This window comes from Labeo rohita, chromosome 19 (assembly GCF_022985175.1).
Source record: "Labeo rohita strain BAU-BD-2019 chromosome 19, IGBB_LRoh.1.0, whole genome shotgun sequence".
Lineage (NCBI taxonomy): Eukaryota > Metazoa > Chordata > Actinopteri > Cypriniformes > Cyprinidae > Labeo > Labeo rohita.
Window position 1 is genome coordinate 26,907,285 of NC_066887.1, and position 16,874 is coordinate 26,924,158.

The 16,874-nt window shown below is 34.1% G+C and overlaps 1 protein-coding gene across 2 annotated transcripts in view; it reads left to right on the forward strand.

Annotated features, from left to right (window-relative positions):
• oxr1b (oxidation resistance 1b) overlaps window positions 1-16,874 on the forward strand; it is a 75,283-nt gene that overhangs the window by 24,546 nt on the left and 33,863 nt on the right. For both annotated transcript variants that reach the window (XM_051136355.1, XM_051136356.1), the window contains exons 4-5: window positions 9,626-9,711; window positions 16,594-16,701. In XM_051136355.1, the coding sequence (XP_050992312.1) occupies window positions 9,626-9,711; window positions 16,594-16,701 (194 nt within the window). The remainder of the gene's footprint in view (window positions 1-9,625; window positions 9,712-16,593; window positions 16,702-16,874) is intronic.

Below are 16,874 nucleotides of genomic sequence, written 5' to 3' on the forward strand. Positions count from 1 at the left end.
TTCCTTAATTTTTACGCCGGAATGAGAGTATAGTTCTTAGCCATATCGGTCTAGAAAATCGCAACTTTTCAATTTCCGTCAGTCTAAGTACACGATGTAACTACAGAAGAGTCAGGTTTTAAATAGACAAAATATCACAACTCCTTAATCATTTTTGAGCAAGATGCTAACGGTCTAATCGTATTCAATGATCTATGCTAAGCTATGCTAAAAGTGCCACCGCCAGACCCGGTGATCAACTGAATGGATTCAAAAATGGTAAAACTCAACTGTTTAACTTTAAGGGGAGTTGGAAAATGAGCCTATTTTCAAAAACGTGGAGTGTTCCTTTAAGCAGTGTCACATCTATGAATGTTGTATCAGTGTGACTTTGATATGGGACTTTTCTCAGAGGCTTTACAAATTTGTACGTGTTCTTAAATGTTGCTCTTGCTTCTAATGGATCTGGTTGTTCTGTGAACATGATGCAATCAGTCTGTTTGTTGTTCTGGATGCTTTCTGTCTGTTTTCAGAACCACCAGGGGTTAAAATAAAAAGCACAGTGCGGCAGTCTTGGCTTTTAAAGCCTTTTAAAGCTGTGTGCGTGTATTGGAGATTGAACCGTACCACTCTGAATTACTTCTCGTATGTGGCTCCCACACAAACGCACACATGCACAAAAAAAACAGTAATCTTCTCAAGTGGATTGCAATGGATGCAGAACTCTGGAAAAACACTAAAATGGAACTGATGGAAATGTGAAGTGTTACTTTGTTTTCTTTTTGAATGATATTGTGAAACCTTACATACATACAAAATTTCACAGGCATTGGTAAAGTCTGTCTGTATGCATGTACGCATGTACACATGTACGTATGTATGTATGTATGTATGTATGTGTAATTTTTTTTTTTTATTTTATAATCAGGACGTTTTACTCCTATTTGCAGACACTACTGAAATGAGCCAGCAGAGGGTGTTTTAAACATGCAGTATATACACTATAGGTAATAAATTACTGCAATATAAACCATGCAGATTAATTAATAAGATGTTTTGAATTAAACTCATGTTTTTCAACTCTATATTAAGTATTAATTATATTTTAATTTGTACATTTTATTAAATCAAATAATATAAAAAATAAATTAAATTAAATTAAAAAAAGGTCTCCAAAGTTACTTAAATCGAGCAGTCTAGAGTGGAATAACACAAATAAAAGAGCTTGTCTTCTCATGTTGGAGTACTTTTTTGATTTTCTTAATAGATTTTTGCTGATGTGGCTGCATGTGTAGCCGAGCTGTATAAATGATGCATTTTGAATGCCATTTTGCTGCTCAGGTAGATTACATGGCATGTATCATAGATTTATTGTTAAGGCAAAGTGAGGCCGCTACGTGCGAGGATAATTTGACTCAGTATATGAAGTTTTTCTATCATAAATCTAAACTTGCCGCTGGACTCATTTCTCCTTGGTTGATTAACTAAATGAGATTTATACTGTTTCCAGGCTGGCTGTTTTATTGCTGTAACAAATGTACTGTCCCATGGAAAGATTTGGAGTATACAATTTTAAATGTATGGAAACATTACATTTAACATGTCACGTTGTGTAATCAATCTCCACTCCTAATGCATTTCAAAGTTGTATAGCCACTCAGGTACAAGTCGCCTTGAGCAACTCGTTCAATCCCACAGTTGAGGAGTGAAGGGAGTGACGGGCACTTTGATTGACAGCAGTTTATAAATCCATGTAATGACTCTGGAATCCTGCTCCGCTTCCCTGTAATGTGACAGGTGATGGGAGGAGAATGTAAACTGCTGAGTTGGTGTTTCTCACAGCTGACCTAAACATTTTTCAAGCCCTCTCTGCTTTCCTCTCTGGTGAATCTCACTGCAAGAGAACAAATGCTGCAATCCTGAGAGCGTATGCAGACATGAATCTTGTTTTAGAAAAATGTTTTTTACTTTGCTGCCTTAAAGTATGAGAGTGTTTAGTTAGATGACCTTATCCTCCCCCTAGATAAACATTTGTCAGCCTGACGTGATGCCAAGTGGTTAAATAAAGGCCATCAGTTTCCTTTTAGTGAGACCAGTTACTTTTCTATAGTAATAGTTATGTATAAAATTGTCATGTAATTGCAAACCAGCATTTACTTTTTTTTTTTTTTTTTTTTTTTTTTTTTTTTTTTTGTGTGTGTGTGTGTGTGTGTGTGACCCATATTGAATTAATACACTTTCTATTGAAAATCTGAAATCTGAGGGTGCAAAAAAATCTAAAAATTGAGAAAATCACCTTTAAAGTTGTCCAAATGAAGTTCTTATCAAGGCATATTACTAATCAAAAATTAAAGGAGAAGTCCACTTCCAGAACAACAATTTACAAATAATTTACTCACCCCCTTGTCATCCAAGATGTTCATGCCTTTCTGTCTTCAGTTGTAAAGAAATTATGCTTTTTAAGGAAAGCATTTCAGGATTTTTCTCCACATAATGGACTTCAATGGTACCCCTGATTTTAAACTGCAGTTTAAATGCAGCTTCAAAGGGCTCTAAATGATCCCAGCTGAGGAAGAAGGGTCTTATCTAGTGAAACGATCAGTCATTTTTTTTCGAAAAATTAAAATTCGTGTACTTTTTAAGCACAAAAGCTCATGTAGCACTAGCCCTGGGATGCGCGTCCACGATACTACGTACTACAGAATCACGTCGAAAGGTCACGCACGACTCACCACCTGACTTGCTGATTCTTTCCGACAGTGGAATAGATAAGGTCCATTCTTGACAGCATTGAGATTCCTGCTCCGTTGGCAATAAATGTCATTTTCCACACATGCACCACCATGTCTCGTTTGAGCGTGGTTTGCCCGAGGCTTTAGGGTCTTGTGTCGCTGCAGCAGTCTCTAAGTTCGTCTGTGTACTCCGGCTCAAAAAGGTAGGGTATGGCGAAAATCTCCATCTCTCATTTCCCCTACAACTTCAGAATCGTCCAACATCGTTGTACCTTTTTGTTTGTAAACAGCGTTTGACTTACTCGCAATTAATTAGTCTTTGCACGTTCGCTTTGTAAACACTGGGTCTGTAGTTCGGCCTACATCGTACGTGACCTTTCGACGTGATTCTGTAGTACGTAGCGTCGTAGACGTGCATCCCAGAGCTAGTGTTAAACAAACTTTTGTGCTTAAAAAGTAAGAAAAATGACCAATTGTTTCACTAGATAAGACCCTTCTTCCTTGGCTGGGATCATTTAGAGCCATTTGAAGCTGCGTTTAAACTGCATTTTGGGAGTTCAAAATCGGGGGCACTATTGAAGTCCATTATATGAAGAAAAATACTGAAATGCTTTCCTTAAAAAACATAATTTCTTTACGACTGAAGACAGAAAGACATGAACATCTTCGATGACAAGGGGGTGAGTAAAATATGTGTAAATTGTTTTTCTGGAAGTGAAATTGTCTTTTAAGATTTGATATATTTACAGTAGGAAACTTACAAAATATCTTCATGGAACATGATCTTTACTTAATATCCTAATGATTTTTGGCATAAAAGAAAATTTTATAATTTTAACCCATACAATGTATTGTTGGCTATTGTTACAAATATACCCTTGCTACTTAAGATGGGTTTTGTGGTCCAGGGTCACATATATAGAATTTAGCAAAATTTAGATTTTTTTAGAATCTTCTGTGGTCTATTTTAAGCTGTTCAGTCTATTGAGGTCAGGCGTGAGTAAAAGCGTGAATGCGCTGCAGAGCTTCTTTATAGTAGAAATTGCATTTTACATATTTAGCACTGTAAAGCTGTTTGCTTTAAAGCAATTTATTATATAAAGTTCTATATAAATAAACATGACATGTTGCAACTTGACTGGAGTGCTGAATTGCAGAGCTCATGCAAGCATATCCACATCACCAGTTGCTGTCTATGCAGGGTCAAAAAGCTCTCAGATTTCATTAAAAATATCTTAAGGTCTTTCAGAATTTTCATTTTAAGTGCTGTTTTCTCATTGCTGTCATTTTTGGTGTTTATTTTGTTTTTGAGTGGAAAGTCCACAGCACATATTTACATATTCACCTAAACGGATGAATGTTCACTAATAAAGCTACATTGGTATTTCAAACTACTTTTGACCCGTAGGTAAAGAATGAGTTTGATGAGTATATCACAGCCTTATTCATCTAGAAGGTCTTGAAAGGCAGTTTAGTGTCCAAATGGTGCACTGAACTCGTTTATTTCAAGAGAGCATGTAAAAATCCCCTTTTTCAATATCTGGTCCCTTTAATGCTCAGCTTAAACTGCTGGCCCTTGCAGTTTCATTATGATGGGACATTTATGGGACAAAAGGGACACCACAGAATAAATTGGCCTCCGTGTGTCATGTTTAATGCGAAAGCTGTATCCTCAGCACCTCCCAGCCTCTAGCTCAGGTACCTTGACAGAGGAGTCCCTGGAGTCTCATTTGTGTTGAAGTGTGCAGCTGGCATTTCAAACAGTCCTGGTACGCTGTCTTTACATCAGGCATACACTGAGAAAGAATGACTTTAATTGGCACTCCAGCTTCCTTTAATCTTTGAATAACGAAGGCCAGTTGAGGACGGCCAGTCGGAAGGTATATCATGCCTTAGAAAGACTTTTAATGAGAATGAGTTTATGCACACTCACCCTAGTTAGATCTTCTGTATTTTGTGAATGTGTAGCTAGAGATAGAAGTGATGATTTGCCTTTGAAGAACTTACCATTTGCAGTTTCCCTATTATTTTTTAGATAATGGGAATGTATTTAATTTAAGTTTTGTTTGAAAATTCAGGTCGTAGAAGTTAGTGCTGCTCTTACAGATCTAGTTCTAACTCTGCCACCTTTCACTTTTCCAAGTGAGCCTGATTATTTGTCTGGGGTGAATTGAAACTAAACTCTGCAGGAAGCCCGTGCCACAGTGGACACCATCCATTCTCACCCAAAGACCCTTCACCCCATTCGGTGAGCGTCTGTGAAGGCATCTGCTCACGGGTATCAGTCAGGGAGCCATTTCCGCCACTGATGGGAACCTGCTTCTAAAAATATTCTGTCATGGCCGGAGGTGCCAAGATAATAAGAGGCTGAGAGCATGATTTGTTGTCCTAAGGTAGTAAAAGATTTGCTGTCAGTTGTCCATTAGGCCAGGGTTTGTGGGCGGCTTGTGTCAGCTGAAAATTCAGGTTTTGGTATACACTACGGTTCAAAAGTTTTTGGTCAGTTATATTCTTTAAGAAATTATTATTATTTTTTTTTATTCAGGAAGGAATACATTAAATTAAGTGGACGTAAAGACATTTATAATGTTACAAAACACATTTCAAATAAATGCTGTTCTTATGAACCTTTATTTATTAAAAATCTTTGGGGGAAAAGTATTAATTTTTTGACAAATTAAGCCGCATAACCGTTTCAACACTGATGATAATAAGAAATGCTTCTTGAGCACCAGATAATCCTGTTATAATAATTTCTGAAGGACCATGTGACACTGAAGACTGTAGAAATGGCTGCTGAAAAATTCAGAAAATTCAACATTTTAAAATCTAATAGAAAATGGTCATAATATTTCACAATGTGGTTGTTTTATTGTATTTTTGATCAAATAAATGCAGCCTTTCTAATATATCAGACTTCTTTTGAAGACACCCACACACCTTGCCGATTCCTGCCAAGGGGAACCCACCAGAATGCAATTTCTGTGGTCCCCAGTTTGAATGGACTCATGCCGACACTGTGCAGGGTTATTTTCGCTTCACTAATGACTTTGCCAAAAAACGCAATCTTGTATTTTCTGTAATTAACGGGACAGTTCATCCAAAAATTTAATTTCTGTCAATAATTACTTCATGTTGTTCCATACCCGTAAGACATCTTTGGAACACAAATTAAAGGGGTCATCGGATGCAAAGTTCACTTTTTCATGTTGTTTGAACATTAATGTGTGTTGACAGTGTATGTACAAATCTTGACAGTGTATGTACAAATCAGTGTAAATACAAATTTTTAACTAACCTGTAAAAATAATATCCCCTTTTTCAAATGGAGCCATTCTCATATTGCTGTCATTGTGGCGTTACACCGACAGGCCGCTCCCACGATAGTTGATTGACATGAGCATCTTACCTCAGATCAGCTGTCACAGTCCGACCTCCATTGTTTCGATGCCAGAGCAGGGATGTAAGTTAGACAAGAATATCTCTGATTGAGCGATTGAGGTGTGTTGCTGGATGTAATAATGAACATAGTGGTCGTCATTTACTCCCGACATCTGAGCCGTTGAAGATGCAGTTCATCATTTGTGATCCAGCTTCACCTACAGCAGAAGTGACTATAAGGGTTTTTTAAATTAATCTCTGCAATCACCTTTCCTAATAATGTGCTAGTAAGCACGTTTAAGCAAGTTTAACGGCTAAACACGGCTAAAGTAAACAGGCTTGTCACTCCACAGAGAGAAGAGAGGGGCGGGGCGAGCAGAGCTCACTAACATTTAAAGCAGCCTTGACCAGAACAGGATGATTTTTGCAGAGCTAATTTTGGCAAGGTAAAAAAGGTGTTGTTTTACACTACCATTGAGAATATTTAACCAAAGTATATTATAGACTTTTCATTAAGACACTAAAGAATCATATCAACTTGTGGAAAATGGGCATCCAATAAATCCTTTAAGATATTTTTGATTTAATTCAAGAGCTTTCTGACCCTGCATAGACAGCAACGCAACTGACACGTTCAAGGCCCAGAAAGCTAGTAAGGATATTGTTAAAATACTCCATGTCACAACAGTGGTTCAACTGTAGTTTTCTAAAGCTACGAGAACAGTTTTTGTGCACATAGAAAAAGAAAATAATTACTTTATTCAACAATTATTTCTCTTTAGTCTCAGTCTTTGATGTGCATTCACAACAGTGAAGTACCGTATCCGGCTTCTACATTAGAACGCCAGCTTCTGCATCAGCAGCACCACATGCATGTGTTGTGGTACTCTCATGGACGCGTGTGTCGAAGACTGACATGGAAGAGAAGAAATTTCAGAGATTTTTAAGACCATTTTAACAATGTCCTTACTATCTTTCTGGGCCTTGAATGTGGTAGTAGCGTTGCTGTCTATTCAAGGTCAGAAAGCTTTTGAATTTCATCAAAAATATATTAAATTATGTTCCAAAGACGAACGAAGGTCTTACAAGTTTGGAACAACATGAGTGTGAGTAGTTAATGACACAATTTCATTTTTGGGTGAACTAGCCCTTAAATATTTTAATATGTAATAAGTGAACACAATGTGCATGGGAATTTATTCAGTTTTATAAATAATGGGTGTTCCAGTTTTGCAGAAATTAGTGGAGTTCTGCAGACATGTGATCCTGCTAATGGAGTGCAAGCTATAATGTGTATTCTGTAGCTAATGAGCCTTGTTTTTTTATATATGTATTTATATTAATAGTATTTCTTCAACTTTGGCCACTTTCAGCCTGTTGGGGTTTTAGAAAATATATTCTCCAAAAACACTCTTTCCACGCTCAACTAGTTAATTTAATATTTATTGCATTTTAGCTTTACAAAATGCAGTTAACGGATAGTTCACCCAAAAAATACAATCAGAGTTATATTTAAAAATGTCCTGGCTCTTCCAGGCTTTGTAATGGCAGTGAATGGCTGTTGAGATTCGGTAGTCCAATAGAAGTCTAATAAAGTGCATCCATCTATCATAAAAAGTGCTCCACGCGGCTCCAAGGGGGGTCCAGGCCTTCTGAAGCAAATCGATGTGGTTTTATAAGAAAAGTGCCTTTATTAAAAGTGTATAAACTGTAATCTCTAGCTTCCACTAACTGTTGTACATGCATTTACAAGAGAGTGACTTTCCAATGGATGACATAGGTCAGCGAAAGCTCTGGTAAGAATATGCTAGATATTGTTCTTGACTCAGCAGTGAATCCTTATTTTATACTTAATTTGTGACAGGTGTTTTACGCTATGCCTACGACCTACAATCTACGTCATCCGCTGAAATGCCACTCTCTCGTGTACAGTTAATAAAGTTTTAAATATCGATATTTTTTGTTACACAAACACATTGATTCAGAAGGCCTTTATTAACCCCCTGGAGCCATGTGGAGTACTTTTTGTGATGAATGGATGCACTTTATTGAACTTCAAAAACTTAACACCTATTCACTGCCTTTATAAACACACAAATGTAATTTTTTTTTTTTTTTTTTTTTTTTTTTTTAACATAACTCTGATTGTATACATCTGAAAGAATAAAGTCATATGCACCTAGAAAGGCTTGAGGGTGAGTATATTATAGGGGTTATTTTCATTTGTGGGAGAAAGATCCCTTTAAATATTTTCAATTTTGCATAATTTCAGAAAATTACAGCTAGATTGATACAATAAAAAAATGTAATTTGTTTTGAGTTTCATGGTTAATACCTTGTTATGTAATGTAATGTAATAATTCATGTTTTTATGATGGATTTTTAGTTAGAGTTATATTTGGACGAGGAATTCGCAGATTTTTTTAAAAAAATTACATTTACATGTTTTATTTTATATTAATTATACAAAATAATGAAGAAATCCAACATTGTGATTTTTCCAATAAACGCGAGTCTAAAGAATATCACAGCGTTTTATTTTATTTTATTTTATGTATTTTTTTTTTTTTTTGGTAGCTTATTTTTGTAAATGTTTTTTTTTTTTTTTTTTTTTTTTTCCAATTCTCATATAATATTAATCTCATATAATATAATAAAATAATATTTTATTTTATTTTATTTTATTTTGTAGTGCAGTTTTTTGTAGTGTATATATTTTAAAACTATGCTATGTTTATATGTAACTTATTTTTGTTTTTTTGTTTTTTTTTAATTTTGTAGTTTATTTTTGTAAATGTATATTTTGTAGTTTTTGTAAATGTATGTTTTTTGGACGAGGGATATGCAGATCTTTTTATTACATTTACATGTCTTATTATTTTACATTATACAGAAAAAATAACGAAAAACCCCAGGGTTGTGATTTTCCAATAAACTTGAGTCTGAGACATATCACAGCATTATTTCCTTTTAATGTTAACTGCAGATTTGAATCATCCAGACATAAATCACCTAAATGCAAATGTAGCTTATTTTATTCACCACGTCCAAATATCAACATCAAATCTGCTGTGCTATAAACTCGCAGACGATCACATATGGCATCAGCTGCCACTGTGCGTACAGTAGATCCCCACATAAGTATGCTCATAAAAATGACATTTATAGCCAATTCACAAAACATCTCCACCACTTAATGGCATTTTCTTGTCACCGGGATACTTAGACTCGCAGGCCGAGCCTGGCGTCCCAGTAGAGTGGTCTGGAGAGGTGTATCCAAGCACACACTGACCTGCATGGCAGCGGCAGCGAGAGTGGAGAGCCACTCCCCTGTGTGCGGGGCGGGCGGGCAGGCGGACTAACAAGCGCCCTCTCTCTCTCACTCTCTCTCTCTCTCGCTCCGCGGCTGGTGCTAACGGACGAACAAACGCAAGGGGTGGGGGGGAAACAGACCGTGCGGAGCGCAGAGGAGATGAGAAGAGAGAGGAGGACCATGACTAGCGTAACCCGCGCTCTCCCTCGTTTACTTTCAGACACCGGGCAGAAAAAGAGTGCGCTGGAGAGGAAAGATGTGCGGAGGATATCCTTCCAGAGGCCCAAAGGCACCATGGAGTATGTGGTGAGTAGTAGATGTTGTTGTCTGTCTCATCCAGGTGGCTGTGTTTACATAATGCACCGGCGTGTGTTTGCGTGCTTGACTAAGGATGAATGTGTGTACACACCACCGCCGCATGTATGTAATTATGTTGGGGATGGAAATGTGAGCGGTTTGATTCATTCATGCTGCGTGGCTGTTATTATGTGCTGCCGGAGTGAGTTTAATTGCTGTTGTTGCTGGTAGTTTACCTGCCATCTGTTTGCAGTGAGGCAAGGTGTTGTGAAAGGTAAATATGTGATAAAATGACTTGGGGACATAGTGGTGTTGTTAGGCTGTTCAGAAATATGCCTTTTTCCTGCCTTTATCATTTTAGACGATTTGAAAAAGAGGAAGAGAAAGCGAGAGAGAGCTTTTCCATATGCTCTTGAGATGACCTCAAATCAGGTGGTGACTTTCTCCATGGTAACAGTGGCATTGCCGGGGATGCTGGGAGAGGGAGATGGGGACGAGGTGGCAGCTGACTTGTGCTTCTGTCAGCCGGCTACCTTTTACCTAAACCATTAACTGCGCAGAATAGAGCTTTGTTTAGAAGGTGTGTGTGTGTTTTATCTAATTTAATTTCATTTTATTGTTTTATTTAATTTTTTATTTTATTTTGCAGTTTTTGTAGTGATGTGTTTAATGTAATACTATGTTATGTTTGTATGTAATTTTTTGGTTGTTTGTATGGTTGATTTGGTTGTGTTTTTTTTTTTTTTTTTATTTTTGTAAATGTAGTTTTTCCCCCGATTATATTAATCTGATATTAAAATTTGATATAATAAAGACCAGTGTTTTAGTATTGTATAAATACAATTGTAGTTTTTATTACCGTTTTAAATTAGATTATCAGTTTTAAGTTTATATATATACACATTTTTGCTATAAATATTATTAATATCAATATTTTATTTTATTTGGCAGTGCAATTTTTTTATGTTATGTTATGTTTATGTATTGTTTTTACATTTGTGTGTATAATTTTTTCCTATTTTGTAGTTTATTCTTGTAAAATGTCGTTTTTTTCCCCAGTTATTTTATATGATCCATTTTAAGTTTATCTTTTTTTGTAGTTTATTTTTGTAAGTGTGTGTGTGTGTGTATATATATATATATATATATATATATATATATAATATATTATATTATATTATATTTATTTTTTTTGCAATCATATTGATCTGATATTGAAATTAGAAATGATCAGGACTGGTGTTTTTAGCATTGTTTAAATACGATTTTAGTTTTTATTACTGTTTTATTGGCTTTTACTTTTATATGATCCATTACGTATTTTTTCTTTATTATTATTTTGGAGTTTATTTTTGGAAAAATTATTTTTAAATTATTTTTGATTCATTTTAAGTTTAACTTTTTTTTTTTTTTTTTTTTTTTTTTTTTGTAGTTTATTTTTTGAAAATGTAGTTGTTTTTTGTTTTGTTTTTTGTTTTTGTTTTTTTCCCCAAGTATATTGATCTGATATTGAAATAAGATGATATCAGGGCCAGTGTTTCAATAATATTTAAATACAATTTATTAGTTTTTAAAGAATTAGTTTTTATTTTTATATTATCAGTTTTAATTGTAATGTGTATATATTTTTTAATTTTTACTATTAATATTATTAATAGTAGTTACATTTTTAAATGTAGTTAATTGTATGCGCTTTTTTTTTTGTTTGTTTGGTTTTTTTTTATTTTGTTCTTCTTTTTTACATATTACTATTTAGATTTAATTTATTTCCATTTTAGTTCAAGTTTTAGTTTTTATTTCCAGTTAGTAATTTTAGTGTTTCAACTTAAAATTATTTCAGATAGTTGCCAAGCCAACATTCGAATTTTCTTTTGGTTCAAGTTTTTCATCTAATATTTTTATTTGATTTTTATTTTAGAACAAAAAGGAATAATTTTAATTTTAGGTAACAATGTTTGTAGGGACCCCCCACCCCCACCCCCCACCTCCCCAACTTTATTATTGTCTGATTTTACTTAAAGCATGCCAAATTGGCTTTGTGTGAGTAGAATATATTTTCAGATTCAAACTAGATGTTTTCCATTTTCTAGAAAAAAAATTTGAGTGTTACCCTCGCAAATCTAGCAGCTATGATGCTAAGGAGTTGTGTGAGTTTTCCAAAATGTTGCTATGCAGTTGCTTGGGTATTTTTGGTGGTTGCTAGGTGAATGCTTACCAGTCCAGGTCAAAAGATTCCACAACATATTTTCTATAATATTATCTATGAAATTCTTAAGTTTGGGTCCAGTCTACGGTAGTGAGTCTGATCACTTGAAAAAAAAAAAAACAATAGCACAGCTCAGAATGATGCAGGACGACGTTCATGCCCGATGTTGATACTTCGCCTTATCGATTTTTGCTTTTAATATACTCCCTGATCACAGAGAAAGTTTATTGAAACTACTATAAAGGCATTAAAAAGAATTTCCAGGCGTTTTTGTAGGTATTGCTGTTAGTGTTTTGTAACCCAGCCCCCACCTTTCTCTTTCTTATTGTCAGTGTTGTGAAACCGTACACTTTCCCTCTGTAATTGCACACCCTAATATCCACGCTAACCAATCACAGTGATTTGTGGCCTTGTGACCACAAAGATTGATGGCCTTAATCAATCAATGCTCTTAGAGCTACACAACAACTGTACTTCATTGCTAAGGTTGTGATGAGATCAATGTACCTCACGTGAGTTTTCATTTCAGAACTGATATTGGATATTGGACATGCGGTTTGCAAATGGATAGAAGATTTGATGGAAAAGTCTCTTATGCTCACCAAGGGTGCATTTATTTGATAAAAAATGCAGTTAAAAACCTAATATTGTGAAATATTATTACAATTTTAAAGATTGTTTTGAATATATTTTAAAATGTAGTTTATTCCTGTGATGCAAAGCTGAGTTTTCAGCATCATTACTCCAGTCTTCAGTATCACATGATCCTTCAGAAATCATTCTCATATGTTGTTTTGCTTCTCGTTTATCATCAGATGTTATTATAAATAATGATTCATATTATTATTAGTAGTAGTGTTTTTGCTAATAAATATTTTGTGGACAGCGTAACACCTTTTTTAGGATTCTTTGAATTAGAATGATTTCTGAAAGATCACGTGACACTGAAATGATGCTGAAAAATCAGCTTTGCATCACAGAAGGAAATAAAATTTTAAAATATATAAAAATAGAAGGCCATTATTTTACATTGCAATATTATTTCACAATATTACTGGTTTTACAGTATTTTTGATCAAATAAATGCAGCCTTGGTGAGCATAAGAGACTTTCAAATGTATAAAAAAAATTAAAGGAGAAGTCCACTTCCAAAACAAAGATTCACATATAATTTACTCACCCCCTTGTCATTCAAGATGCTCATGTCTTTCTTTCTTCAGCTGTAAAGAAATTATGTTTTTTGAGGAAAACATTTCTGCATTTTTCTCCATATAATGGACTGATATGGTGCCCCGATTTTGAATTTCCAAAATGCAGTTTAAATGTGGCTTCAAACGATCCCAAATGCAGTTGTAAACAATCCCATCCGAAAAAGAAGGGTCTTATCTAGTGAAACGATCGGTTGTTTTCATTAAAAAAACACAATTTAAATACATTTTAATCTCAAACGCTCGTCTTGCCTTGCTCTCCCTCAACTCTGTGTATTCTGACTCAAGACAGTTAGGGTATGTCGAAAAACTCCAATCGTATTTTCTCCCTCATCTAAAAAAAAATCATTCCAAAATCATCCTACATCGCTGCAAAAGTACCGATCCAGTTTTTGCAAAGTGAACATGCAAAGAAGATCAAACACCCTTAACAAAAAAGGTAAAACGGCGAGTTTATGGACATGACCTAACTGTCATGAACCGGAACAAAAACAGTCCAAGCGGAGTAAGACAAGACAAGCGTTTGGCGTTAAAAAGTATATAAATTATATTCTTTTTGTTAAAATAACCAATTGTTATGCTAGATAAGACCCTTCTTTCTCGGCTGGGATCATTTACAACCGCATTTGGGATCGTTTGAAGCCGCATTTAAACTGCGTTTCGGAAGTTCAAACTCAGGGCACCATTGAAGTCCACTACACTGTAAAAAATAAAAAAAACACGATTTGTTGAGTCAGCTTAAAATAATTTGTTACCCTGCTGCCTTAAAATTTTAAGTTCAGTCAACTCAAATAAGTTTAGTCAACTTGAAATGTTAAGTTGTACTAAGTAACAACTTAGATATTTGTGTTTGCTAAACTTAACAGATGGGTAAGTAACCCAGCTGCCTTAACATTTTAAGTTGAATCAACTCAACTCAAGTTGTCACTTAGTATAATTTAACATTTCAAGCTGAATTAACTTTTTTTGAGTTGACTGAACTTAACATTTTAAGGCAGCCAGGTAACAAATTATTTTAAGTTGACTCAACAAATTGTTTTTTACAGTGTATATGGAAAAAAAATCCTGAAATGTTTTCTTCAAAAAACATAATTTCTTTGCGATTGAAGAAAGAAAGACATGAACATCTTGGATGACAAGGGGGTGAGTAAATTATTTGTAAATTGTTGTTCTGGAAGTGGACTTCTCCTTTAATTATTCCAAACTTACATATTGTGTGTGTGTGTGTGTATTTCTATAATAATATACAGACGTGTGTGAGACTGATCGGTAGTGGCAGTGAAGGGTCCCTCTGAAGGATAAATTGAATGCAGACGGTGAGGCGGCCCTCAATTATTTATGTCCGGCTGTTGGACTGTAAGCGATACCCAATGAGAATCAATGATTTGGATCAGGTGACAGAGTGATCTGGTGATCTGAGATCCTGCCACCCGGGGATTTATCAAAACGTACGCATGTCACATCTTGCAACTGCGACGAGCCACGAGAAGACGAATTCCTCGTCGTCATTGCAGTAAACACATATGTGCGTCATGCAATCTGAATGTGCTTGATTATAATTTGCATATCAAGATAATGACTGCATTCACTGAATGCGGTTTAATGGTTCAGTTTCTATATACGTTATGTTTCAATAATGTTTAATCAAATCATTTGTCAAGCATCCTTTGTGGCATAAAGATGCTTTTTTTGTTTTTTAATGGGTGAGGTGGTTTTTTTTTAAAGCTTTTCAGACTCGATGGTCATCATGCAGGCAGCTCAGTATGTCCCTCTGTGCGTATGTTTAACTTGACATTTAGAGATTTTGAGATTCTTGAAGGCTATTTGCAATAGACAATCATCTCCCCGTGAAGGACAGATATTGTACCTTGAAGGTTAGCGCTCTTGGCTTCGGATTGCTTCACAATCAAACCATGTGCTGTTTGGAAGATATTGACTTAACACCTAGAGAGTTATAGATTATATGAAAACTGTTTAGTTTGGGTCTGAATGGACAAAATCACACAAAAGAGGGATTTAAACTGTTTTTTAGCATGGGTTTAGAATTTTTGTGTGTGTGTGTGTCTTTTGGATTGTGATGCATGTGATTATATATTATCATGCAATACTGGATGCATGCAAAATAGCACCATATTTTTATATATATATATTTTTTTAGATTAATAGAGACAAAAGAGATTTTATATGTAATTTTATATGATGTGTTCTGTTATAAGTAGACATCTGTAAAAATATATTGGTTGGTTCTCAGGGCCTTATTATGCTGTGCAGAGACTTGGGTATTTCGTTCTGCTTTATTTTATTTTATTATTTTTAATCTAATTTAAATTATTTAAAATTAGAGATGATTTATTTTCTTTTGTTTTATTTATTTTTTGTTGTTATTTTAAAGATGATAATTTTTTATTTTATACAATTCTTTTTATACAGTTTTTTTTCATTTTCTTGTTTTATATATATAAAAATTTAAAATTATAATTTTATTCCGTTATTTTAGTCATTAAAAATAGAAGATAATTCTTTTTTTATTTCTATTTTGGTTTTTATAAAGGTGATTAATTTTTTGTTTGGTTTGATTTTGTTTATTAAAAATTAAAGATTATTTGTTTTATTTTATTTATATTATATATTTTTTTTTATTTTTTACTTTATTTTGTTTCATTTTATTTATAAAGAATTAAAGATGAATGATTTTTATTTTGTTTTATTTAATAAATACATTTTATTTTGTATTTTATTTTGTTTATTAAAAAGTAAAGCTTTTTTCTTTTGTTTTATTTATTAAAAATTAAAGATGTATATCTTATTTTGTTTTATGTAATTTATAAAAAATTAAAGATTGATTTTTTTTTTTTTTTTTTTTTTTTTTTTTTTTTTTTTTAATTAAAAATTAGAGGATTATTTTATTTTGGACTTTATTTTATTTATTAAAAAGTAATGTTTTTTATTTTGTTTTATTTTATAATAAAATATTACATATATAATTTTTTTTTTTTTTTTTTTTTTTTTTTTACTTTATTTTATTTATTTTTTTTTTTTTTTTTTTTTTCAGCCAGTGAAGACATTTATCAAATGTATTTCTCCCACTAAAACATCTTTGGAGGCCAGAAGTGTTAAAATTACTAATTGAAAAGTTTATCAAAAAAGGTTTTCATTTCCATTGTTTTAACCATTTTTAACCATGTAAATTTAGCCATTTTGATGTGCAAATGTTACTCTCTGCAACATTTCCCAGTATTGTGTATGGTTACATTTATTTTAGCCGATTCATTCTGTTACAGGTGAACATGTCATAAAATGCATTGGTTGGTTTTCACCAGGGTCTTGTTTTGCTGTTCCAACAGATTCAAATGCTTACTCAGCTTGCTCAATTACTTGGAAGCTTACATCTTCATTTTAGAACTTTTTAGTTTTTAGCTAGCAAAACAATACCTAACTTTTTGTGTGTGTGTGTGTGTGTGTGTGCCTCAACTCTAGGTGGAGTCCCGGGACACGCTGAACAGCATTGCGTTGAAGTTTGACACGACTCCCAACGAGCTCGTCCAGCTCAACAAACTCTTCTCTCGCGCTGTGGTCCCTGGCAAGGTACCGTATGGCCTTTTAATTTGCAGAGCAGACGGCCTCTATGTCCAGCTGAACTCTCTTCCAGTCAATTGCTTTTCCCAGAGTCTAGTCTAATAAAGGGTAAGGTGAAAAATGTACCCTCTCTGAAATTTCAAATGCCTCCTTAAGTAGCAGATTCATCGTGGTGACTACAG